At 32.7% G+C, this 27927-nt stretch overlaps 3 protein-coding genes and 1 long non-coding RNA gene across 6 annotated transcripts; 2 read left to right on the top strand and 2 right to left on the bottom strand.

Moving 5' to 3' along the window:
- Positions 1-468: 468 nt before the first annotated feature.
- LOC126849824 (KAT8 regulatory NSL complex subunit 2) lies at positions 469-3989 on the bottom strand. The gene is made up of 9 exons (XM_050592099.1): positions 3754-3989; positions 2918-3177; positions 2645-2826; positions 2163-2331; positions 1550-1713; positions 1334-1470; positions 1134-1253; positions 891-1031; positions 469-792 (listed from the first exon to the last, which is right to left on the bottom strand). Exons 2-9 carry the CDS (start codon positions 3166-3168, stop codon positions 541-543), a joined length of 1416 nt encoding a protein of 471 aa, XP_050448056.1. The 5' UTR covers positions 3169-3177; positions 3754-3989; the 3' UTR covers positions 469-540.
- A 1955-nt stretch (positions 3990-5944) lies between these two features.
- Positions 5945-24828, top strand: LOC126849742 (cyclin-T). Of its 2 annotated transcripts, XM_050591898.1 has the most exons (8): positions 5948-6933; positions 9003-9213; positions 9297-9420; positions 9501-9546; positions 9672-9762; positions 9965-10162; positions 10318-13518; positions 20764-24828. In XM_050591898.1, the coding sequence occupies exons 1-8, from the start codon at positions 6788-6790 to the stop codon at positions 20833-20835; spliced, it is 4089 nt and encodes a 1362-aa protein (XP_050447855.1). In that variant the 5' UTR covers positions 5948-6787; the 3' UTR covers positions 20836-24828. The 2 variants fall into 2 exon arrangements, with proteins under 2 accessions (XP_050447854.1, XP_050447855.1); XM_050591897.1 differs by lacking the exon at positions 20764-24828 and having other exon boundaries at positions 5945-6933; positions 10318-14300.
- Positions 9062-25315, bottom strand: LOC126849746 (uncharacterized). Its single transcript, XR_007687447.1, has 4 exons — positions 25217-25315; positions 13236-13408; positions 9277-9403; positions 9062-9196 (listed from the first exon to the last, which is right to left on the bottom strand). It is a non-coding gene; the product is annotated as an uncharacterized LOC126849746 (long non-coding RNA).
- Positions 25283-27790, top strand: LOC126849743 (sulfide:quinone oxidoreductase, mitochondrial). 2 transcript variants are annotated; one of them, XM_050591900.1, is made up of 9 exons: positions 25283-25557; positions 25824-25936; positions 26004-26112; positions 26193-26417; positions 26492-26692; positions 26760-26966; positions 27051-27237; positions 27309-27555; positions 27644-27790. In XM_050591900.1, exons 2-9 carry the CDS (start codon positions 25851-25853, stop codon positions 27714-27716), a joined length of 1335 nt encoding a protein of 444 aa, XP_050447857.1. In that variant the 5' UTR covers positions 25283-25557; positions 25824-25850; the 3' UTR covers positions 27717-27790. The 2 variants fall into 2 exon arrangements, with proteins under 2 accessions (XP_050447857.1, XP_050447858.1); XM_050591901.1 differs by lacking the exon at positions 25283-25557 and adding an exon at positions 25564-25740.
- The last annotated feature ends 137 nt before the right edge of the window (positions 27791-27927 follow it).

The raw sequence follows: 27927 nt of genomic DNA, 5'->3' as shown, positions 1-27927 counted from the left end.
TAAAGACGATTATTTTATTTATAAATAATAATAAAATTAAAAGAGTAATTTGTTTCCGTTTCCCTAAATTAGATCATTAAAGATATATTTTCTTGTACATTTTTATATAAAAGGAATTAGTCATGTTTCTATTGTACAATAAAATATGAATTGTTTTCATATCTTGCGTTTCTTAATCATGTTTGCCAATACATTATTAATTTAAATCAATATTGTTGACACTTCAATAATATTTCCAACTATTGAAATAATTAAATACATGTTAAAGTTTTTTAATTATACTATCCATATGTATGATCTCTTTTTAATTTTCTCAGGTTATGTACAAATATTAACAATTGATAGTATTCGATGGTATTAAATGGTTACATGAAAATAAATTATGACGTTGGCATCACTCTATTTGAGTGAGGAAATTTCGATACTACACACGAGTATAGTAGACAGGGAAAAACATCTCAACAAAGATCCCTGATATTTTTTATCAATCAAGTAACGATAAATTAACAGATATTGCAAAAATCACAGAAAAATATTTTGTCATACGGTAACAAAATCGTCCCGATCACTCATCTGCGCCGATAAACTGAACGCGGTGTCCGTACTAGTCTCGCTGTTTAAACTCTCATTTGCAAACGAAGGTTTTACATGAGCAGAGTCGTTCATTTCTCTCATCAATCCTGCCATATCGTCATCAGGGTCGATTTCTTGCGGTTCGCCCACTACATCGATTTCCATCGATTGATTGTCAATTATCGGCATTTCCCGCGCCGTAAATTTCTCCTCTTCAAACTATAAAAATAAATTTATATATAGAATTATACATAGAATATACTCGGGAATAATTTATTTCGAATAATTGTAAAGATATTCAATTAATCATAATGTACCTTCATAGGTTCAAGTTTGCACGATGGCGGCAAATTCATATGAAAGACACAGTTAGAATCGAAAATAACGGGCACAGGTTCGTGACACTCTATATCCGCCCGTACAGCTCCACATGCTTTGAATAAAACTTGATGTTGGTCCTGTTGTGATCAGCGATGGAATAAAAAATGATATATTAAAATTATATTAATTATATAGTTCTTTCTAAAACGTCATATAAATATATATGCATATATGTGTACCTTTAGAATATGTTTGCGACAATATTTAGCCGATGGAAGAGTTCTTTCGCCGCATTTCACGCCACCTTCAGTAAACACGCACTTGGACATATTTGGCGGTTTCTGAGTTGGTTCAGTTACCTGAAGCATATTGTTATTATTATTTTTTTGTTATGCGATTGATTCAGATACTAATAATGACATTTATAGCGTAATGTTACCTGTGCGCGACGTTCTAATGATTTCCTATAAAGTATTGCTTCAGCGCCACTTCGTCTATGATAGCGATTTAAAGCTTTTAACTTTTCGTAAAGTTTCTTCTCTTTTGCAGTCTCTTTAGTTTGATCATGTATACTACCTGTACATTTTTTAAATATAATTTTATTCGCTTATTGATAAGTGTGACAAAATTTTGATATTACTTGAAGCTTACTTACAAAGTGTTTCCTTTTCTTTCTTCAGAGCTAGCAAATATTTTCGCCTTTTTTCCCTCAATATATACTGCAGTCTTCTAAATTGATCGATGTAAAGGGACTGAAGCCTAATCAATTTCTCCCTCGCGATATAGACCACTTCTTCCGCGGTAAAAATACCGGCGTGCCTTAAAAAATTTATACTAACAATTGGGAGAGTAAGCAGTATCTTATCCTTGCGCAAAGCACAACTACAACGAAATTATATGAAAACAAACACGGGCTCTTTTTATTTTAAGAAAAAACATAAGAAGCATATGAAAAATTTAGTAGGGTTATAATAATAATGCAAGTTTCTGTTAAGAGGATCCAAATAAAAAATTATAACAATCAATTTCTTAATCACAAAAGTATTCTGTTACATGCAAATATATATTATATATTACAATTTTTATGATTTATAAGATTTTACAAACTTAAAAAAAAAATTAAAAATAGGCTCTGATATTATGGATATAAATAATAAATGATCTTCTTAGAAATTGCACAAGCTGAAGCATGCTAGCAAATATTCTAATGTGATATTGTAATTTTCAAAACAATTAACACATGCAATGGAATTATGACATATACTTACTTTAAAGGATCCTCCTGAGGGCTGTGTAAACTTTCATTGTCGCTGTCATCAAGATAAACCCCTCTCAGTGTATCATTGACGACTGTAGGTTCGACGTCGCTCTCTGACGAACTGGCATAATCTAAGATGTCACTCCCACTTGCATTTACTCTGTAAGCATCAACTTCGGCTGAAAACAATAACTTGTTGATGTTTTCATTTAAATTTGCATTTAACTTTCATTTAACTTTTAGCAATAAAAAAAAATAAAAAAAAAAATGCAAATAAAAACTTATATTTTGTAGCAAAAATTTTTCACAAACTTCCAAAATATTTTGTAAAGTATAAACAAAAATTGCTTATGGAAATATGATATAAAAGTAAAAAAAAAGTATAAGTATCTTTTTGAGGATGAATGAATAAAAATAAATCCCAATAGAATATAAAAATATGAAGGTATAAAGATATATGATAATAAAGATAATTTAAAATGTGATGCTCACTGAAAGGATCCAAAGCTCTGATTTTCCCTCCTTCATCTTCCGTATCTTCGGCACTAGACTCGATGGGCTTGGCATAATGGCTTAAATTAAGCAATAGCATCTCAGGTGTTTGCGGCAAAGAGCGTCGCGACAGAGACTTAATTCGCGCAATTTGCGCTTTTCTAGAATGTTCACCACAGTATCTGTGAAAATTTAATGTATAGTTGTTAATCTTTCTAAAAAGCAAGATTTATAATTTATATTTTATTACATATATTGTAAGAATATACTTACGAAACATCCCTTCTATCCAATTTTGGGGCTGGATTTTGACATTTCCTTCCACTGGTATTGTATACAAAAGCACATTGTTTATAAGGTGCACTGGAATCTTCGAGAATATGCTTAGTGCAATATGAGTATCCTTCCAGACATGGTTGTGTACATTCATAGGATGCATAGAGACAATTTTGGATCTGTTTCGGACGCTTTGTAATTGTTGTTGCAGTAGATGTAGGCATTGTAGATTTTGGTATCCGAAACATACCTTGTTACTGTAATAAAATAAAGATAATAAATAAAGATGTAGAGATAAAAATAAAACATAAAAGGATGTCAAATCAAGATTCATAGATGCATTTTTTTCATATAAAAAAATAGAAAATTGTACATTAATAAAAGGGAAGAAGGAGTAAATTATAATTAAATACTTTATAAAATATGCAATTTTAATTCTGTCAAGTATAAACATTTAGTATCTCAAATCACATCATTTAATTCCTCTTGTTAATGTTGTTAATTACGCACGTGTTTATTTAATCGGTGATAAGTTTAAAAAAAATCTATTTTAATTCATAACATTATATTTGTATTCTTGAAAAAAACATTGTGTGTAATTTATTTCTTCTCACTCTAAAAACTGTCAAATTGAAAGCTACAGATTTTAAATTATTATATATTATATTATATCTTTATCTTCGCTTTATATCTTTATATTATATCTTTATATTATATTACATCTTTCTCTACGCGTCGAAAAATATAAACATATAAATAAACATATAAATATACACATTTGTGATAAGAGTACAGTGAAAATTAAAGGCAAGTATGTACGTCCGCCATCTTACCGAAATGTCGAAGAAAAATTTGTTCCTTTTTCAACAAAAATTTTCAAACTTGGGGAAAAAAAACGTGGGCGGTCGTTATCTCTCACTATTATCTCCAGCGAAATGCATAGAGATAATGAAAGCTGTTTCCCCGACGCGTGACTAATTCTCAACAATTAAATACGAACAGAAATTACTGTGCTCCGGATAAAGTAACCTTTGAACAGAGCACTCAAGAATATTTGACGGTAACGGTACATCGTCGACATCGACGCCATCTAACCCATGCTCTATAGCACTATGAAAAGAAAGAGAGGAAATATAAGGATAACAAGAAGGGTGAGAGGGAGAGAAAGAGAGAAAGAAGGGAAGGGAACGATTATAAACTCTTGACCGTGAAAACACTAGGGGGCATATTTTGTAAATCAATGTATGTGTTTTGTAAATTTTTATTGATGACAAGGAGTGAGAGAAAGGAGAGATCGGTAAACGGAAAAGACGAGAAGCGAAAGACCGGAAATTGATGCTACGTTATGATTCTATTCTTTCGAATAAAACGCGAATTATTTCTAATTAGAGTTACGCGCGTGTATTATTCAAGGCGCGCACATAATCCTTCAACGTTAAATATTTTAAAATATTTAACTGATCGAAGAACAAAAAAAAAACAAAATCAAACGCTCCCAAACGAAATTTGATTGTGAAATATATATATTTAATATTTTTAAAATAATCATGATATATAACAACTGTATAATGTGTATGAAAAATATGTTATATATCATAAAAGTAACAATGTTATATTGCAGTTATGTTCGGTGTAATAACAAAATGTAATATTTTATTGTTATATTCATGATATATTGCAGCTATATATAACATATAAATAACATGTGTTATATTACTTATTATTTCCATGTTATATTGCTGCAATAAATATGGTATTTATTGGGTGAGTAGCTATCTCTTTTTTTTCCTTATATTTAGTTACAATAGTATATAATAGAATTCACTAAAAATTTCGTATATTGTTCAAAGAACACAAAGAAGCCAGATGACAATAAGAAAATGCTGATCATCTTGAAAATAAAACGGAACAGAGCAAGTTCATTATTTATTTTTTCAAGGCTGACTTATAAATCTTTCCAGAAATTTGTCAAAGGGAAAGTCAGGTAAGAATACGACCAAATGAATAACATATGCATGTACACATAATATATATAATATGTGTGTGTGTGTGTGTTTCTAATGAAATCCGTGGAAAAACCTTTTTTCTGACAATGATTAAGTGAAGTTTGGTTTTTTCTTAACAACTTTCACCTGAGCTATTGTTCGTAGAAGTCATTAAAGATCCTCGGAAGTAGGAATGCATTTTTCATGTTAATGACTTTTGACTGCACAAAAAGGATTCTACAGTCTATAGCTCTATAGCCCTAAAATTTATAATTCTAGGAAGTTCTAAGCTGCGTTTGTTTTGACGCTAAATAAAGCCTTTGGTTAACCAATCGAAGCAAAGATTGCTTTATTTTGGCCAGTCAACGTCTTCAGCATGTGCGTATAAGACGAAGTCTTATTTTAGCGTAAATTTTGTCTGAAAGTTACAGTTTTTTCGCGTTGCCGACAAAAAAATCGTGATTTTGAAGAGATTTTCGAGAGGTGAGTCTTAAAAATATTTATATATATTGTATTTTTTATACGCAAAAAGTAAATTAAATAGTACATACACTTGGAACGAATTGAACGTAATGAACAAATCAAACGTATAATTTTTAATAAAATTTTTGCAAAATTGATTTCGAGTTTCTTCATTCTCTCTTCTTATCTTTCTTTCTCTCTAATTTCTACATATATATTTTATATGAATCTCGTTTTTAATGCACATTTTTTATGCATACTTCAATGTACACATTTCAAATATGAAGTACGAATCTATAATCTTTTCTAGAATATTTGGAGATAATATATGCGTATGTAGAAACGATATAAAACTTTTCTTATTATTAATTTGATTTTTGCAATCATCACATTATTTTTAAAAGCAATAACTTATTAATTGTTAAAAAGTGCACAGTCGTCAAGTGACATATGAGAACCAATCACGCGACTAGTCCGAAGAAGGTAGCAACAAGGTGGCGTCCTTCCAACTAGACGTTTGATTGGTTCGCGAGTTTATCTGCTTACGCTTTTACGATTCGTGAAATGTTTGAACAGTCTGCAGTCTGCGTCCACGTCGGAAAGTGCGTACTCGACTGCGATCGCGCTGCCTTCGAGTAGCGACGAAACCCGAGTCAGAAGAGGACTCGCGGGGACGAACATTCCTAAAAGAAGATAAAGAAGAGAAGGAGAAGGTGCAGGAGGAAGACGACGACGACGTGATCTCGACGCTGCGGCTTGTCCACGAGTTACGCAACGTGTAATGCGACCGATACATGTTCGATCGTCAGCGTTACATTGTCACGTCGGGATTGCAGGGAGGAGAGTCCGATGACGATGCGCCGTCTCGACGAAGTGCGACTGAGGTTATGAGAGTGCATTCTCGATCATCCCGCATTTCATAAAACGCGAATCGATAATCCACAGGGAATTCATGCCTTACGTTCGTTTGACGACGGTGCTCCTGTCGTAATTAATGCTGCATGCGTTCGCGAGAGAAACTAGCAAGGTGATACGGATTGGAAAGCAATGGCGCGACAAGTTGGCAGCGATTTCTAAGTTTTCAATCCAAACTAATCGTTTATACGTATCACGTGGTGTGAAACTGAAAAAAAAAACGCCATTTGTGAGAAAAAATTCTTTCCATCACGAAGATCCCTCTCTCGCGAGCAAGAACTAAGTTCGCCTCTGCAGTGTTTACGATATCGTGTATCACTGCGGCGCCATTTTGGATCGCTCGAGCGAGCGACGTGACATTAGACGGCGGAACGTAACTTTAGTAGTGCTTATATCGAGTGCTCGTCTTCGGAACTCCCTCTCCCCGCTAGCCCATATTCACACACGATCGCGTGAATCGTGTGTATCGTTTACTCGATCTCGAGTGAATTGTGTGTACATATAAATGGCGGCTGACGAACGATGGTACTTTACGAGAGAGCAGCTTGCAAACACGCCGAGCAGAAGATTCGGCATCGACGGGGACAAGGAGCTGAGCTATCGGCAGCAGGCGGCGAATTTCATCCAGGATATGGGACAAAGACTCGTGGTGTATCCTTTTTTATGCATGCAAACATTTGCTTGCGCTCTTCCTCGCTTTTCGCAACATCTTTTTTCTACCCTTTGTGGTATTTTTTTCAGTAGACAATCTTTTTTTTGTCGTTGATTTAATTCTGACATTATCGCGTGAAACAATCGCGTGTCGCGTTCCCGCGAATACCAGAGACACGTGTCGAACGGTCTCGACCCGATGAATGGACGGGAACAGTGGATTCACCATATTGGAATTTCATGCATTACAGGTATCGTAAACGATCATTCTTGCAAATTTCTACGACGATGAAAAGAAGAAAATTTATTTCACACGAGGAAACTCCGTTGTTCAAAGACATGAGATTCGTGTCACACTACTCACGTGGATGTGTGTGTGTGTGTGTGTGTGCATGTATCGTTTCAATGGTAACCAAAAAATAATGGAGAATACTGATTGATAAAGAAAGTAAAGATCAAGTATTATTCTTACTGAATTGAATTTGAGTAATATAAATTATAAATTTCATATATATCTATTGACATTTTCATGTTACTTAAATATTTCATGTCATAGTAATAAAATTTGAATTTTTATTTTTTAGGTGTGTAGAAACGTATAGAAATACTATATTAAATATTACTTAAGTTTTAACGCAGTACTATCTTTGCAGGTCATTACGCAATCTGTCGGAGTAGATTTGGAAATATGTGAAAAACTTATTTATTTTTATTTCGGATCTTTTTATAATGGATTTTTAGAACTGTTCAGAATGCAACCTTCAGCTATATTTATTCTTCTACATCATGCAAAAAGCAGTTATCCTTTTTCAATATATTTAGAAAAAGATTGTTAAAAGATCTTAATCTGTAGATTCTAATCTTAATTCTCTTTTCATTTCTTTATGCTTTGAATTCCTTTTTGAAAATATATATTAATGATATATTAGGTTGGGGAAAAAGAAATCCATTATTTTTGCGTGCCATCTACCGAAAAAATAATGGATTTCTTTTTCCCCAACCTAATATATTAATATTTCAGTAAACTTCGCAGAATTGTAATCAAATCCTATCATAAACTGAATTATATTAGGAAAATATAAACAAAAATTGTTGACACATTTCATGAAATTGATGTGTGGATGTAATCTGAAAATAAAACTAAATAAATTCTTTTTATACCTCTAAACTATTGTACCTTCTATTTTCTAATCTTACCATTTGAACGAATTAATCATGTATTATGTTTAGTAGCAATAGAAATATAGTCCATATTTTTTCTTATTGTTTTTATTTCTCTTTCCAAATTTAAAAAGAGACTTCCTCTAAAGAATTTCTTTTTATTATTTTTCGAATTTGGAGAATATCATAATTAGCCCATCTTTTTATTGATTAATTGTATTTGTGTATACTGCAGAGATAGTACTATCGATTGAAAATATTGCTACATATTTTTAGATTTTATATATTGAATTGCGCAAAAAAAATGATCGTTTACAATATCTAATAATGTAAAGTTTTGCAAACATTTCTATAAAAATATTTTGTTATTGTGCACGATATAATTTTGTACAAAATATATATATACAATTTTACACAAAAGAAAGATGTTGCAAACTGTTTTAATATATTGGTACAAATTGAAAATAAATTTGTTGTTATTGTGATAGACATAATAATATACTTTGCAATTCATTTGTATTCCAATAAAAATTGTGTACACTTTTTTATTTATTTATTGATTTTTTTTTAATGCAATATTGTTTTACGAAGGATAATGTACATTTTAATTATTTTTTAACAATGTATAATAATTTGAGAATACCAATAATTAAAATAATAATTAAAAATTATAAAAATTTTGAAGAATGCTTATCATATGAGGACAATAATATATGTTATTTAAATATGTTATAAAAATATTATTTAATGCAATTGTACCACTAATAAAGATAATAATTGAATAATTTCTAAGTCTGTGCTAAACAAATTATACCATTTTATAATATTTTCATAAATATTATCTAGCAGTTTTCAATTTCTATAAATTCTATGAAAATGAAGTGTTTTCCTTAATTTAGAAAATTTAGATCACAATTATGTATCAACACAGCCATAGTTTACATGCACAGGTTCTACGTGTTCCATTCACTAACCCAGTTCCACAGAAATGCTATTGCTGTCGCGTCACTTTTTTTAGCTGCAAAAGTAGAAGAACAGCCAAGGAAATTAGAACATGTCATCAAAATGGCATACATGTGTCTTCACAGAGATCAACCACCACCTGACAGTAGATCTGAGGTAAGTTTCAATGATTTATACCAATTTATAATTAAATCACATTTGATCTATTTTTAACATTACCTTATAATGATGGATTTTAGCAATTTCTTGAACAAGCTCAAGATTTGGTGTTCAATGAAAATGCTCTTCTACAGACGTTAGGGTTTGATGTTGCCATTGATCATCCACACACTCATGTTGTCAGATGCTGTCAATTAGTGAAAGGTACAAATTAAATTCTTGTACCATTCCAGTATCACATTTTTGTTTCAATTACATTGAATTATGCAATCTTTTTATTCTAGCAAGCAAAGAATTAGCTCAAACTTCATACTTTATGGCATCTAACAGGTAATGCATATCATTGTATCGTAAACGAGCATTTATGTTTTGATTCGCAAATCTGTGTAGCTGTTAAATAATAATCTTATAATTATAAGTTATGCATTATTTTTTATACGATTATTTCTTTTCAGTCTACATTTGACGACAATGTGTCTGCAATATAAGCCCACAGTTGTTGCCTGCTTTTGTATACATCTCGCATGTAAATGGTCTAACTGGGAGGTAAGAGAGCTATATATTTTGATATTTACGCAAATTTATGTGGAATAATCTGAAACTAATACAAATAAATATTATAACAATTGATGTCATATTTATTATATTTATCTTTGTTAATTTATCGGTCTATATCTATTTTAATTTTTCTCACTTTACAATTATTTGTGTGGTTTTCTAACGGATACTTTTTCTTTTTTACATACAGATACCTCAAAGTACTGAAGGAAGACAATGGTTTTGGTATGTAGATAAGACTGTAACTGCAGATTTACTTCAAGAACTCACAGATGAGTTTCTGCACATATTCGACAAATGTCCATCAAGATTGAAGAGGAAAATTATGAGTATTTCTGCAAGTCAAAGTCCAAGCATTCATCATCCAAGTCTACCGAATTCTCCATTTGTAAGTAATTCATACAATTCTATGAACAATCCCTTGCGTTTTTTTGTTTGTTTTTTTATTCACTTTTTTTGCTCGTGCGAGATTATGAATTAAATTAAATTTTTCCAATTTGATATTTCATGAGTAGATTCTAATTCGTTTTTTCTTTTTGACAGGATACTGAACCGCGTAGAGTACAATCTCCGGCAGTGCCGACTGACACTGCTGCTGCTGCTGTCGCTCATTTAATTCGTTCTCATCACTCGGTGGATAGTACTGCCACTGCTTCCGCTGCTCATTCGAATCGAGCCCATCATACAACAGACAACATAGCCTCCACTTCTACCACTACCGCCTCCATTGCTGCCAGTGCTCATTCGAGTCGCTCTCATCACGCGGCGGACGGCGCCGTCGCTCATTTGAATCGTTCTTCTCATCATACGACAGACGGTGCTATCGCAGTCGGTCATTCGAGTCGTTCTCATCACACCCAACAGGAGAAACAGGATGAGAAGAAAACCGGGGCCGCCGCGGGAATATCGACGTCGAGAGCGGCGACGATGGATTATCGAGAATATCGTGAGAAAAAGGAACGTGAGCGTTTGGAGCGGGAAAAGGCAGTGGCAGCTGTGGCAGCTGTGGCAATTGGTCACGTTGCCGATCCTAATAAGCCTCCTCACCATTCGCATCATCATAAGCCCATGTCGAACGTAAGCGTGCCGAATAAGCACCAGATGCCGGTGCAAAAGAGCACGAGCCTTCATCATAATCATCATCATCGACCAGACATGAAGGTCGGTCAACCGGTGCCACAGAGGCATTCCGCCAGTGGTCATCCTAGAGAACCTAATCGCGATTCCAATAGGCAACGGTTATCGAGAGAACATAATACTGGTGCAACAGGCACAAATGTCAGTATCGGGCATTCGTCACACACTCACGCCAACTTAGACAATTCTTTATCTGATTCTGTGTCTCATCGATCAGACGCCAGCAGTGCTACGCAAGATTCTTCGGGATATGGCAGTTTGCAAGAGAAGATAAGTAACAATAACCATAGTGGACATAGACTGAACGCACTTGATAGCAAACATCAAGTGCATGATAAAAGATTGTATCGAGGAGAGGATCCACGGCTCAAGTCTGCCAAATATCCAGATATAAATAGAATCGAGAATCAACGACGAAAGACAGAAACATTGGAACAAAGATGCGAGGAAGTGCGGAAATTGATTGAGAAACCGTTGCCGCCACCGAAACAGGACATGCCGTACCTGATGAATGCGCAGCAGAAACAACAGGCGCATCACTCTAAATACAATCAGCAGCAGGATAAGTCGCAAAATAGTTCATTCACGAGCGACACGAAGCACGTGGCGACTATCAGTCAGAATGCGCTTTCTCAGGATGTATCGCCGAGTGCTTTGTCATCACAAATGACGCAAAAGTCTGCGCCTGCTAAGGCGCAAATATACAATCAACATACTGCGCAGGGTGTGTCCCAGATTCTTAAGGACACTATCAAAAATGGCAATTCCCAGTCCTGTCTGAATTTGAATAACATGGATGATCCAAAATCGGAAAAACGACCGCGAACTATTGTGCACGAGGATCCCACCGAGAGGAATTCTGTCGACATACAGCAGAGCTCACATTTGCATACACCGCCTGGTAAGCACAAATCTCTTTTCAGTCCAGAGACGCCAACCACGCCAAGAGAATCGCATATTCAAGGTGCTGCAAAGCCTAAATCAAAGCAAAAAATGCCACTTTCCGCAGCCACGAAGGTGAAGGAACGCGTGTCGCCGTTCGCAAATTCCCCGACTTCGCAAGACACGTCAGCGATGAAACGATCATCCTCCAGCGATGGGATGACATTCGCGCATAAGAGAGTCCGTACATCGAGTATTAGCGAAAGCGAACAGCCTGTGAAAAAAATCGAGAAAAAGATGGAAGATACATCCAGTCTGGAGGCGATGAAAATGCTCGGCCGCGTACCCGACTTGATACAACCAATACGCGACAATCCATCAACGTCTAATACCAGAAACAGCAGCGCATCGTCTGTCATTAATGATCTGAAGCCGCCGGAGCTCATAAAACCGTTCGACTCGGATCCACCGCGTTTCAATGCGATCGCGCAGCAAAAAACCTCGTCACTAAATGTGCACACGCTGACAAACGGTATGGATCTTAATGTGATAAAGCACGAATTTCCGGAACAACGCGTGAAAAGGGAACTCTTGGAGTTTTATATAGACAAGGAACAACCGACGCACAGGCCTTCGGAAATGTCGTTGCATTCTCACTTGCAGCCGAAACTCGAATACTCGTCGCCGATCAAATCCGCGCAGAGTATAAGTGCATTACTTCAAGAACCATTGGCGCCGATGCCATCGTTGTTACAGGGCCTGCAACAGGTTGGACAAATACCTTCTCAGCAAGTGCACCAAGAACAACTACAGCAGCATCAGCAACAATCTGTTCATCATTCGTTGATGGATCATCAGCTGCCAGTGACAACTCCTTGCTTGTCTATACCGACCATGAGTGATAATTTCACGTCAATAGCTTCAACGGTCGATATCAGTGTTCTTTCCGACAGTGTGCCGATGATGCTGCCAAATAACGATAATAATGTGGCAGAACCGGCAATGCCAACAATCTCCGGACCAGTTCAGATAATTCCCTCGACTGAAGAGAAGCGATCTGAACATCACAAGAGTGAAAAAAAGAAGAAGAAGGAAAAACACAAGCACAAAGATAAAGACAAGAGTAAAGAGAAACATAAGCATAAACATAAGGACAAGGACAAGGACAGGCACCGGGAGAAAAAGGAGAGAAGTGAGGAGACATCGGCAGCGGCGCCCATTAAGATTACGATCCCTAAGGATAAATTGAACCTGAGCACGGAAACATCGTCCACTATGCTTAATGCAGGTTCCAGCTCGTCGGAGAATAAAAACATATCACCGCAGGGCACGGGCTTAAAGATCAAGATACCGAAGGAACGACTCAAGGGCACCGACAATGTGTCTAATTCGCCCGCGCAGCTACCAGTGGTACAAGGTTCGCTAAAGATCAAAATACGTACCGACGGTATTTCCAGGAGTTCCGCGCCGCCGCCGACATCGTCATCGACGAACGGTTCGAGCAGCTCTGCCCAATTTTCTTCCGAATTATCCACGAATGAACCAACGACTCGGAAGCGTTTCGTCGAGATGACCGGCAACAGTTCGGTGATCCTCGGTAGCAGTTCCTCGTTGCCTACAACAAAGAAGCAGACGGTGATGATACCTGCGACGGGTTACGGCCAGAGCCACCGACCTGGAGAACGGCAGAACGGCAGACATTATAACTCCGGCAGCAATAATAAGGTACGTGGTAGAGGCGGCCGTCAACATTACGACGGTCGCGGTCCTCCGCCACCACCACATCACGCGGCTGCCGGTCAGCGTGGTAGCGCCGGTGGTCACTATCAGCGTGACAATTACGATAACGGCCGTGGTGGCCGCGATCATCAACATCATCAGGTTCCTTATCATTCCCATCAGTCCCATCATCCTCCTGCCGCGGTTCGCGGTGATGTTGGCGGATACGATGCGAGAGGGGCTGCTGGCTACATTGATCAAGCCTCAGAACCGTATTTTTACGCTAACTATCCACCGTCGATGCATTTTGGCGCACCCGCTGGGTACATGTATGATCCCGCGTATCAGCAATACTATCAACAACAATTTCAGCAATCTCAGTATCCAATGTACCCGGCGGGAAACGCTCTGATAATGACACCGGACGGCGGCACAATCAACACGTCGATGCCGCCGCCGTCATTAATTCCGAATCATCTCTATCAGAATCGACAAAATATAATGCACCAGAATCAATCGGCCGCTCGGCAGAATGATACGCAGTTGCCTCCACCGCCGCTTGAACCGCCTCCATCTCCACCACCTTTGCCGAGCGGACCGCCACCTCCGCCACCTCCTCCACCACCTCCTCCCTCTATATCGGAATAAGACATCTCTATTTCGTATCGTTCGGCAGGACGGACAATATATGTACATATAATAGAGGAAATTAGGAGGAGCTAAGTTATTTAGAATAACATTTCATTCTTTGCTCTGCTCTGGGTATCGAACATGTAACTTTTTTTTAAAGCGGAAACGTGAAAAGTAAAAAATTTTACTATTAATTTCAATGATCAAATTTTTAACTTTTTATGTTTTTGGCTTAGAGAAAAGTTACTTGATTGACGCTCCGGTTTTTTATAATTAGTGAAAATATATTTTTCTGTGATGATACTGTCAGTCGGATATAAAAAAAACATGATAGCTCGTCATAATTTGGATAAAGAAAAGAAACTGAATCTAAATATCAGATATAGTAAAATTTATTGACAACAATTGATCTTTCGTGATTGAATGAGACTCAAAGAAAAACGTTCATTAAATAAAGCGGAAGGCAGATCGACAATTAGACATACACGCATTTCATATTAATAGAAATATTTTTCTTTTTCTTTATTTTCTTTATATATTTTTCCTGTACAGTTTTCTTTGCATGTATATATTTTGTATAGATTATATTCGGTAGATAGAAATATGTTTCTATTAAAACGATCGTGTTTTTCAGTGTCATTTTATCGGTGTGCCTTCTATCTTTTTACGAATGATTTGTTCTTGTTTCTTTTTTAAGATTAATACAGATATTTATATCTGGCGAAGAGAAAGAAAAAGTTTCCCGCATCCGCTGAATGATACTTTCTTTTTTCTTTCTTATAGCATTTTCGATTAACGATAAGTGAATTGCTCTGGAAGCAATTATTTTTTTTGTATAAAGTTTTATTGGACACTGAAAAAATATATAATAAAAATATATAGTTTAAAAAATGTATATATAAACATACACATATATATTTCTTTTTTTATACTTGAATGTGAGATGTTGGAGATCGTTACGTGAGATCTATTTGAGACTGTTATATCGTTAATCGTTTTCAGAGCTATCGAAAGCCGGGCGAAAACGCTATTAATTTTTTCCTCTCTTTCTTAGAGTTTGCGAAATAGTTTGGTAGAGAAATAGTAGCATGTGACACTATTGTACATTACTTACTCTTTATTACATAACTGCTTCATTGTTTCTCTCTCTCCCCCTCTCTTCCTCCCTCTTTCATTTTTACTCTCTTTTTGTACATGTAGCATAATATCCTATTGTAGAAAACCTTAATTGGTATTTCTTTTCAATATTTTAATTCTGCCGTAGTGAAATTTCTATCGATTTGAAACTTGTTGGAATCATAACAACGTCAACTTAAACATGCAATTTGTGTGCCTAGAAAACTATAAAAAAACGTACACAAATATTATAATTGATGTGTAGAAAATGTCCAATCTTTGGTTACATACAATTAATCTCATATATAAACATATAATTGAAGTTAAATTTAAATATATATATCTATAGGAATATATATAATGATAGAAGTTATTAATGCTGTAATCATTCGACATGATTTACAGTATTTTGTATTCATTTAATTTTTTCCCTTTAAGATTAGATTCATTCAGTCTTATAAAGGAGTCCATCTAAAATCCTTGTAAGCCAGCATGATCTACATATTGTAAGAGTACGCTATAGAAATAGACTTGCTCTTGCTTGCTATTACTTTTCTTTTTATATACATAATGATTTAAAAGATTATGAGAATAATTAAATTATAAAAATAAAAGTTACATAAATATTATTGTCAAAATTTGAAAGAGGATTTATGAACAAGAGTAATCTCTGTTAATATAAAATCCTTTACTTATAAATATATAATATTTTTGTATAAACTCAAATATACATATATACATCTTGGAAATATGTATTATGATTTATCTATGATTCTAATCTATGATCATATCCATTATTCAAATAGTTTATTAAATATTTGTTATATCTTTGAAACTTATATATGATTTTTAAAATTTTCAAAAAATTTCCCAATTAACTCGTTGATGATCATTTTAAAGTGATTTTAAAATCATCTTTGATATTTGTTTTTCTAATAATTTATATTCTTGAAATTATAATAATGCTCGTTTTTTTTTATTACATAAAAGATATTAATGTTATAAGAAACAAGAAATTTTTTGAAAATTTTTACTTTTTTCAAATGTCTCTACACACATTTTTACATGCGCTTTATCCTCATCACGATACATCACATAATAATTAAGAATAATAATTAACTACTGATTCATATATATATATATATATATATATATATATATATAATATATATATATATATATATATATATATGAACATTTTTATAAAAAAGTCACGCAGTATAAGTTTACAGCCATAGTTGCGATAAAGAAGAAAATTGTATTGTGAAAGTTTGAGAAAAAGGACACTGCCAGACTGATAGACGAAAATATAGCGAAGAAAGTGACTATATAATTTTCTATAGGGCGTCAATGGTGTCATTTTTGAAAGACTATATTTGTAAAGATAATTTAGCGAATAGCGACAGAAATACGAGCAACGCTTTTGCTGGCCAAGAGAATAAACGATTACATTTACGAAGAATCAATTGTAGAGAAACACGAATTTTTGTTATTTAATCGGAGATTATTTATAATTTTTCGATTAAATCTATTGTATATTTTTCTTAACGAGATAATGTGGAATTTTTATAGAACAAATATTGACTCAGGAACTTGTTGGATTAAATTATGCGATCGCGATATATATTACGCTCGAAGTATATTTCCTATATATTTCCTATATATATATATATATATATATATATATATATATATATATGTTTGTATACGTGTATTTATATGCATATATATACGAATATTTTTTAAGAATTGTATATAATATAATATATAACATGCGCGCAGAAAGCGATATTATATCGGAACCGTGAAAATGTATCATTATTGTTAATTGTTATAACTATTGTCACGATTACTATCGCTATTTTAACGTACGCCAATATTAATTGATTTGCAAAAAGATTGCAGAGAAATTATGATTAAGTATAGATGTGATAATCTTTAATCGATATCCTCTGTGTGTAACTATAACTTTTTCTTCCCGTGTAAATTTGAATATGCTTTGAAAATGCTAAGATCATTTCTTTGCTATTTTTAACATATATAATACATATATATGTATTATGTATGAATATGTATATATTGTATGTACGTAATCTATTGTACATATGTGTATGTACGTAATCTATTGATCTCTGTGAACTTATACAAGGATCGCTATTCACATTTTAATTTGATCTATCTCACACACACAATCTAAATCTCTTTATTCAATTTTTTATAAGGTTTTTCATATCCAATATCTTTTTATAATTATTTTCTAAATGTCTGCTGATATTTTTTTAGCTATCTCCACTTTAATGACTTTGATTTAGTTTTATCTAATATCATAAATATTATTTATGATATAAAATCCTCATAAAAGTCTTCTGTACCATCATTCTAAATCAGCTCTTTTTCAATAAATTGAATTCTCTTGTGTTCACAAAACATTTTCATTTTATACACGTGCCATTAGAATAGAATAGGAAACTAAAGGATCATATATATACATATATATGCTAGATATTTTTCTGATATCAATTAGCTTCCCTGTCATATTGAAGCTTACACGGAACGAAATTATTTCTTAGGCACATGTACTTTAATCGCAATTTTTCTTATCGCAGTCGGATATCTCAACTTTATTTTAGATAATCTTTATTAGTATTTATATATACATATTTAATATTTTATAAAAGTAAAATCATTTTTTAGCGTTGCACCAAGGAATTTTAAGAAATGTTACATGAAATGGTGTTATCAAGCATGTTTCTTTTGTGATTTAAAATTGCAAATTAATTAATACCAAGCGTACTTAATGTTTTTAATTTCTGTTAAATATAAATTTAATATATTGCCAGTATCACTATGGAACGAAATACGTACCATGCGAACGAAACCGTGCACAGTGAATAAAGCGCGAGTTGAAGAGTTAACGCGAAACTGCGTAGTCATATTGTGCAATCATGATAATAGTGGAAAGACAAAATAATTGCTAAGGTAAATCTTTAGTTTTTATATATTCTGTGATCGTAAGAAATTTAAGAGAAAAAGAATATATATTTGCATGGCGTCCGATTATCACGTTTCTTCGTTAACGTGACAAATTTTTGGACCAATTTAGAGCTGATTTCGTGGCGAAAATTTTATGATGGCCTTAATTTTTGTATTAAATTAATGAATATTATCCTCGGTTAAAATTGCGACTTATTTAATGTTGTCTTAATAAGAATATTATGTAAAACTAATTGTCTCGAAATATTTGATGTTGCAAATTAACTAAATAATTAAATAATCACAAGAAGAAAACTTTTTTTAAAGAAAAGAATAATTTAAAATTTGATAAATGATCTGTGATGGAAATTTGATATATAACAATGAGAAAGAGAGAGAGAGAGAGAGAGAGAGAGAGAGAGAGAGAGAGAGAGAGAGAAACAAGCGTATGGAAGAGAGATATAATATATATTGTATATATATATATATATATATATATATATATATATATAAAAGATATATGTTAAGTTTTTTCTGCGTTTTCCACAAAAATATTTTCAATTTAAAAAATTTATAATTTCTTATTAATCGTTGAAATATTTTTCTTTGCTCTCGATCACTACGTCACTTTTAACATATATGTATTTTATCGTAAAAATAAAAAAAAAATTATCCAGATTTGAATTAATGAACTTGTCGAATAAATCAGTGTGTAATCACAATGTTTTTAAACCGCTATCCAGCCAACGAATGCTACATCGATTCAAACAAGTTACACTAAGATGTTGTGTACACGTACGAGCTCAAGCGCATGAGCAGCGAATGATATGAGTGAATTGAGGGATATAAATATTAAGGTACAAGTAATTCTCGCCAAAAAAGAAAAAAAAGATATATATACATATATATATATGTGTGTAACGCGACACATTTACTGCGTAAATTCTGTATACGATGTATAATATACTCACCACTTGTCACGTACGCTACCTGTTTCGAGAAAAAATGCAGAAATTATGAAAATATTTGTTAACGTATAATCACAAAAATTTATAAATTTTTTCAATTTTTTAAATCATTCATCTAATGGTGAATATTTAATTTTTGCGTTCGTATAGTACTTTGTACAAAATACGAGTGTATATATATATATATATATATATATATATATATATATATATATATATATATATATGCACACGCGCGACATATAGAACGTTATTTTCATCAGGAATCGCTCACATGCAAGAAGAGAAGCTTATAGAGCAGGAATCGTACGCGTCACGTGGTTCACAAAGAAGAAAAAAAAATAAATATAAAAGCAACGCAAATAAAAATTCTGTTCAAATGAAACGTACCTTAGTGATTATTTTGTCTTTTTCTTAATACCACACATATCATATAAATATATGCAATATCGCATATCGTACCGCCGCATTTCTTTTATATGTACTAACACATCACGGCTTAGTATATTATGTACGAATACCATATTGCGATGATTGTCATATTAGTATTACGCACAAAACACAAATTCGGCAAAATCAACAAAATAAAAAGATTAGTTATGTTGCTCTCATGTCATTTGTTCACGTTGCTTGGTGAAGGGTACATTTAGGACTATTGTTGTTATCATTGTTACGAGTGCAATTATTGTTATTGCTGGTTTATATTGCTGCTTATTGTTGTAATAGTATTATTAATTGTTCTGCGATGTATGCACGTGTGTGTATATGTGTATATATATATATATATATATATATATATATATATATATATATATATATATGCGGACGTGCGCCTGTGTGAATGTATGTGCATGCGCATATGGATGATGGCATGAACGAGAGCATGCGCTCGTAGGCATTTTTATAATAATATATCGAATATATTTTTATGCATAGAATTCGCAAATGTAAAAGCTTCTCGTTCGTGCTTCATTAAGTCACGCTTCATTATCGACTCATAATCGCAGTCGCGTAAAAAGAAAACCAATAGATCATCGCAAAAATCCTAATATATTCCTATTCTCTTCTTGTTCGCTTTATTAATTTTGATCGACTTATTAGTTATTAAATGTCATTACATGCTTTTTTTCAAAAAACTTTGCACGCCAGAATTAATCTTAAACAATTGATTTTTGATAAATTATCCATTACTCTCAATCCTCTTCGCAAATTGAATTCTTGCGAAAAACAATAATAAACGACATATAAAAGAGAAAAATAACATTTATATTACATGTAGTCATAGACATGTCAAAATGTGTGAATTGAGTCGTTTATTTTGAAGATTTTGTTAAACACGAATATATATGTCGGATTAGTTTAGAGATTCACGTTTAATTAAAGTTTATATAATATTTAATTTATAATTTTATTGTTCTCAAAATAATAGACTCGATTATTAAAAATATATGAGACATACTTGTTTACATAATGTATCAGCTGTTTATAGAATATTAGCGGAATTTTCAATCATCTTTGCATTATTTCACAGAGCAGACATCACATCTTTATTTGTCATTTTCAGGAAAGACACACGTCCAGCCATCACAAAAGCGCCAACAAGCTATCGCAATCTCAGCAGTTCCATGCGACGTAGTATGCTGTTGGACTAAATAATAAGGGAGTGTTCCGAGTGATCTGTCCACTTTGAAGAGGAAAGAGTGAGTGAATTTCAAATAGCGAAAGCTTATTGAACAGACGGATTTCGTCAAGAAAGAAATATGTATCGATATATCTTGGAAATATTTGATGAATATCTGGGAGATATCATCTGATTTGCTATACAATCGATTGTTTGCTTCAATAAGGATTACCTCTTCACTCCATCGTTCTCTTTCCCACCTTCTCTTTTCGTTTATACATTTTTTCACTTTCTTTTTCGAAAGAAAACTTGTACAGTTATCGCAAAGTAATTAGAAATATTTTACATTAGCTGAAATTTTTAAAGAAATGACAAAACGTTGTGAAATAAAAAATATGAATAAGAAAGGTAAAAATTATAATGAGCCAGATATTAATTCGTTCATGATTACGAATAATGTTTTCATTCACTTGTCTTTCTTTCACTTATACAGTAAATATGTTATAATTGAATATTGATCCTTAAACGGAGATGATCCTTGTTGATTTGCAAGACTGAGAACGATGTTCCATCGCGCGTCATGTTCCTAAATGATAATCTGTTAGCAATGATTTGCGTGATAATACATGACGGACTTATTGCGATTGTAAATGTTGATGTTGAACACCTCGCTATTTTTTACGCAAAGCCTTATTTATTTGTTATATCTGATTGAATTATATCTGAATTGAATGTGTCAAAGTTATTTTTAATTTATGTTAGTTTTTCTCTTCCTCTTTTTTTCAAATTTCAAATGATTGATAATTATTGTATTATTTACAGTTGTCAATTTTTCACAAGGAAAAGTACAAGCTAACTTTACTTGCTAAACCAAAGAATATTAAAGAAATATCCTTTAATAATCAACTCGTGCAAAAATAGCGAGGTATTGAGAGTCGATATAATAGATATAGAGAGTCGCAATAGAAAGCAGTTAATATATTGCTTTGTAAGGAATGTACAGGAACAACAGTATGGCTATAGATTGTGATTTAGACAAAACAGAAAAAGAAAGATTAGTGAAGAGATTTTGTAAGCCTGACGAGACTTTGTGAAGACAGAATCTTAATAACAAAAAAAAAAGGGAAAAAAAAGAAAAGAAAATCGAAGATTGCATTCTTAGATTCTTTCTTCGCACTATTTCGTTGTCTTAGATATTTCATACTTATTACGTTCCTCACTCGAAGGAATGTAAATATTCATCGCCGAATATTCTTGGCCCGTAAATTGATCGCCAAACTTCGTTGCAGAGGAAAATTTGGCAATTAATTTTGGAAGTTTAATTTATAGCTATGTCCAATGAAAATTTTTAAGTAGGTCATTATATAATAGTAAAAACTCCCCACGATGCGATTCAATTCGCTCGATTCGGGATAGATAGATGGAAAATTGCATACTTGTATTATATTAGAACTATATCCTTACATATAAATGCGCAAGATGTTGTAAGTTTCTTTTCTAAGTAAAATAGTAGTCTTATTATATTAATTAAGAGTCGTTTTTCCTGACTCCAAGTACGTTACGCATTTAATAATGCCTTATTTCCGGCTGTGTTTTAATTGATATGTTCTCTTTCATTTCCTTTCACATATGCATCGTCAGCATGAAGATGTCATAGAGAGATATGTCATATACACATTCATATTTTTTCACATAATAATTTAACATTCTTAAATCCTCCAGTTTTGACAACTTACTTCATCAAAGTCAATTTTATCGATGCTACATTTTGTTAATGATTGTTCCGCGAGATAAATCCATCAACTATCTCTACAACGAAACGATCGATTTAAATAAGAGGAAACAAACGCGTACACACACACATTCACAAATGCAGTGAAATATCTGCTAAATATTTATATTCGTCTTATTATCCTGTAAATAGTTCTCTACCTGCATAATGTAGTAAGTAAATATAATACCCTATTATGTAAGTTATAAAGTAAGTTAGTTTATAAAGAATGATAGAGTAATATTGATATTATCAACAGACTGTAAATAAAATTATTTTGTATGCCAAAAGAAACCAAATGAGAGTAAATTACTTCGGTGCACAGTATCACGCATAGTTGAATGCGTACAAGAGACGCGTATATATGCACGAACACACACGAATCAAATGCTCTTTAAAGATGTATAGTTACGCGCAATTATCTGCAAAATCAATGTATATGTGCGTGATGATTTGTGTCGATCGATAATACGTGCCGATTATACTTTGTTAAGCGGTATACGATATCATAGTATATTAAAATACATTCGTTCGGACGATCGTTTAACCATATTTTTTTTTTAAATAACGATCGACTTAAGTTAAGCCTGACTTAAATGTCAATTACATAAAAAGTTAAGTATAAAATTATATTACGTGCGCATTGTATCCAGCAACAAGATAAGAGAAAGAGATATGATAACTATTGCGTTTTTTATATGTATATATAAGAAGCATTTTTTTATTATCGAAAGGTTTATGTATTGAAAGCCGAAAAGAATCCAATATTAGATTGATTATCGTCGATTAACGTTGGATGAATTTTCATTAGGATGTTTTTTTTTCGCTCTGTCGTGAATGATTTGCACGCATAACTGCATGTTTTATTCCTCCTCTTTTTTTGTTCTTTTTTAGTATGCGAATATTTGTGTTCCTCAATCGACATACGCGGAACGCGTACGACGAATCGTATCTATCGACAATATCGTATATGATCTGAAAACGAATTAATGCAAAAATGCATTATTACGGCAATGTCCTTCGTCGTACGATGAAATAGATTGTCAAGCGACGATCGAATAATCGGCGCAATAAAATCGCAGTGCTGCGTTTCGCATAATATGGCGGGAATATTTTTAATTCTTATTACGGTAGAAAATATAGCGGAACGGCAAGTCTATTTTATCGCGCCGATGCAATATTTTTGGCGAAAGTTATCGAGAGAAGAAGAGAAAAGAGAGTACGATAGAACTAGATTATATTTTTTTTAGCAATTTTCTTTCGTTAATAACACTTTTCGTTATCCTCTCGGTTGCCTAGACATTTATAGTTAATTCATTTTGCTAGTATATGTAATTATCACAATTATGGGATCAATACGAGCTATTGTATGAAGCGTTACATGCAACTCATGATAAAAATAATATAATATTATAATTATATATATAATATTTTCATTTTCTTCTTTTTTTTTCTTGCATATAAAAAATGTAATGAAAATTTGCTCACATAATTGTGGAAAATTTTTGACAAAATATTTATCAACGGTAATAGATTCTATTAATTGCAGTCGAAAAAGATAAATATTTTTTATATATTTAATTAATATTAATATATTAATATTAATTATTTTCTTATATAAATACTTAAAACGCTGCTTCATCCAATAGCTCGTATCTAAAACCATAAAGTAACGAGGACATTGTCCGAATATTAAATTGCGAGTGCGTTAATGAAACGGACGGCTAATTACGCCCTTAGGAGGAATGGGCGACTAGTGAAAGTTAATAGGAATCTTGTCCACAATACTGTACATAATAACTTTAGTTATAAGGATTTAGAGGAAAAAAAATAACAACCTGTACACAGCGAGAGGAAGGAATGTAACTCATTATTACCGCTCGTAAACCGTGTGCGTTTTGCGATTTGCCGTGAATGTCCTCGATCACGGTCAAACAAACTTTTTCATTTTATTCGCACGAGACATTATCATTATATAATGTACGCTAGTAATACAAAAGTGTGACATTTTTTTTTCAAATTTACCTCAGAACCATAATAGAACCGCCGTCACTTCGGTTTATTTTTACTTTTTAATTCAGAGTTATGATTCATGACTCCAAATTGTAGACATGGTTCAAATTTGAATTTTTGGCGCGATCGAGGACCCGGTTGAACCGAGCCGAGTTTGCCTTTAAGGCGGCGTTCAAAAAAAGTTATCCTCAATAAAGAGAGAAACAAAGGATCATTAAAGCATATTACTAAAGGTTTTTTTTTTTCATCACCTGTGTCCTCTCCGATACATATATACGTATTCGTCTTTAATTATGCCGCTTACATATGTTATTTTATATGGAATTGATTTGCAATTTTGAATCTCGAGGATGCAGGATGTACATGCGCACACTAAGCACATTTTAGTGACGGATTTATAGCGGGTTTCACGCATAAAATTTCTTTTAAAGAAAAAAATACATTTTTTAATACATTAAAAAATTATATTAATATCGTATTATATATCGTAAATGATTTATGTCGCTTGTAATCATTGAAATTAATTTTGTTTTATAATTAATTTGATATTTCGAGACTTTTGTGTGCGTCTCAATAAAATTAACGCAATTAAAACGTATATAATATATTCACCTATTATATATTTTTCCTTTTGACGTTTCACTTGTAGTTCCTCAAGGGCTCCATGTCTTTAGCGCACAGCTGTTTCTCTCTGCGAGAAACGATGCGTTGCTCTTACCACCTCTTATTCCAAGGTTACGCAAATTTTTTTCAATAATGTGCCGGACATTACGCTTGCAAAGATTGCGATGTAACTGCCGGACGAGGAAACTTCGAGCACTTTTTTTCAAGTGATTAAAACACGCACGATATCGCGAAAGTGAAAGTTCGTCACAGCTCTCGACTGGATATGAAAGACGGAGGGATTAACCTAGAAGCATAAAAAAATACGAACATCTGATCATATGTAAAATGTAAATAAGATACAGATGTTTCATACGCGTTGATAGGATATCAATTTATTAAGTTACAATGATTTCTGTCACATTACACGTATTTGTTATATGTTCTGGAGTTTTTATCTTATTTTGCCGTTCGCTTGATGGGATTTGATAATGTTTGATAGTTGCCGGTGTTATTAAAAAATTATTGAAAACGTAATTCGAAAAAATTCGAAATTATTTTGTAAATGAATACTATGTAAGTGCTTGTAAATTATATTTTCATTCATTATACACAGAACTACATTTAACTTTTACAATACACCATGTTCCATCCATTATTATCTCGGAATTGCACGTCGTTATTTAGAAGAATATCGTTTAGAAATGAATACAGACAAATCCATTATACGTAAGTATTTTATATAAGAAAAAGCTGTGCCATTCATGTTTAAAATGTCTTAAATTTATCACACTAGCTGTAAAATCTTGGTGGTTGGAGGTGGTACTGCAGGCTGTTCAATGGCTGCAAAACTATCAAGAAAACTTGATAAACCAGACCAGATTATTATACTGGAACCCAGTGATGTAAGTTAAAAAAATTTGAATTTACATTGTACAAATATATATATATAATTATATGTATATTTCATTAATTATCTTTTTAGATTCATTATTATCAACCTTTATTTACTTTAATCGGTGGTGGCATTAGTCCTTTCATGTCATCGAGGAGGTATATGAAGGATGTTTTGCCAAAGAAAGCAAAATGGCTGAAAGCTTCTGTTGTCGAGTTTCAACCAGATATTAATAAAGTATCAACACATCACGGAGATACTATACAATATGACATTATGATTGTTGCATTAGGCTTACAATTATATTGGGATAAAGTATGATATAGTAAAATAGTAGTACTCATTAATACATGACTAGATTCGTACAATGACAAAAATATTTTTGACAGATTCCAGGTTTAACAGAGGCCTTACATGATTCCAATGCACAGGTATGCTCTATTTATGGTTCTGATACTGTATCCCAAGTTTATGGGAAAATTAAAAAAATTGAATCGGGAACTGCAATATTTACGTTTCCAAATACGCCGGTCAAATGCCCCGGCGCTCCACAAAAAATCGCTTACATTGCCGAGGACTACTTTCGCAAGGTATATTTCTGAAATTATTATAGTTTGCTAATTTACAAAAATTTTTCATTTATTATACTTACTAAAGCACAATGTGCGTAACAACATTGACGTTATATATAATACGGCATTGCCGGTTATATTCGGAGTAAAAAAATATGCCGATTGTCTCTGGAATGTTTGTAAGAAGAGAGGTATTTGTGTTAATCTTCAAACAAATCTGGTGAAGATAAATCCAAACAAAAAACAAGCCACATTTGAGAAATTAAACTCAGGAGAAACATCAGTGCAAAATGTATGTTTTTTTATTCAAAGTAAAAGTAAAATTTGTTTGACTATATATTATAATAAATTTAAATATTTTTTATTATTGTATTAGTACTCTTTTCTCCATGTAACACCTCCAATGGGACCTCCAACAGTTTTGAAAGAACATCCAATATTGACTAATGAAGCTGGATTTCTTTGTGTTGATCCAAAAACACTTCGACACACAAAATATTCAAATATATTTGGTATAGGCGATTGTACAAACACTCCGAATTCTAAGACAATGGCTGCAATAGGTAAAGAAATAATATTATATAAATTTAAGAGATTACATATAAAAGTTTAAATATACAATATTTGTTACCAGCTGCACAAGGAAAGGTGTTATATAAGAATATCATAGATGATTTAGCTGGTAAACCAATGACAATGGCTTATAATGGTTATGCATCATGTCCCTTGGTTACTGGTTATAACAAATGCATTCTGGCAGAATTTGATTATAATTTGCAGCCTATGGAAACTTTTCCAGTGGATCAAGGCAAAGAATTGTATTTTATGTTTTTGCTCAAGAAACATTTCTTCCCTTTTATATACTGGCATTTGATGTTGAGGTGAGATTAATTTATATAGATAAACAATGATATTGCAAATGTATACATACACAATTTTACATGAATTATTTATGCTATCAATTTATAGGGGTTATTGGAACGGACCAGAATTTTTCCGCAATTGTACGAAGTTCTTAAAGAGAGATGATTGCCCGAAATAATAAGAAATTCAAGAAAGATAAGCCTGGTGCCTTTTTCTACAATAGAATAAAATAATATAGCTTTATAATTTCAACATTTGTTATCATATGTATATATGTAGATAATTCCCTTTTTGTTTATTTCTTGTATAAAGTTTCACATATATAATGAAATTTAACAATGTATATAAAAAAAAATTTGATATTTCGAAGGAATATGTAAATGAAGAAC

The sequence above is a fragment of the Cataglyphis hispanica genome, chromosome 5 (assembly GCF_021464435.1).
Source record: "Cataglyphis hispanica isolate Lineage 1 chromosome 5, ULB_Chis1_1.0, whole genome shotgun sequence".
NCBI lineage: Eukaryota > Metazoa > Arthropoda > Insecta > Hymenoptera > Formicidae > Cataglyphis > Cataglyphis hispanica.
This window is presented reverse-complemented; position numbering and strand designations above follow the sequence as displayed.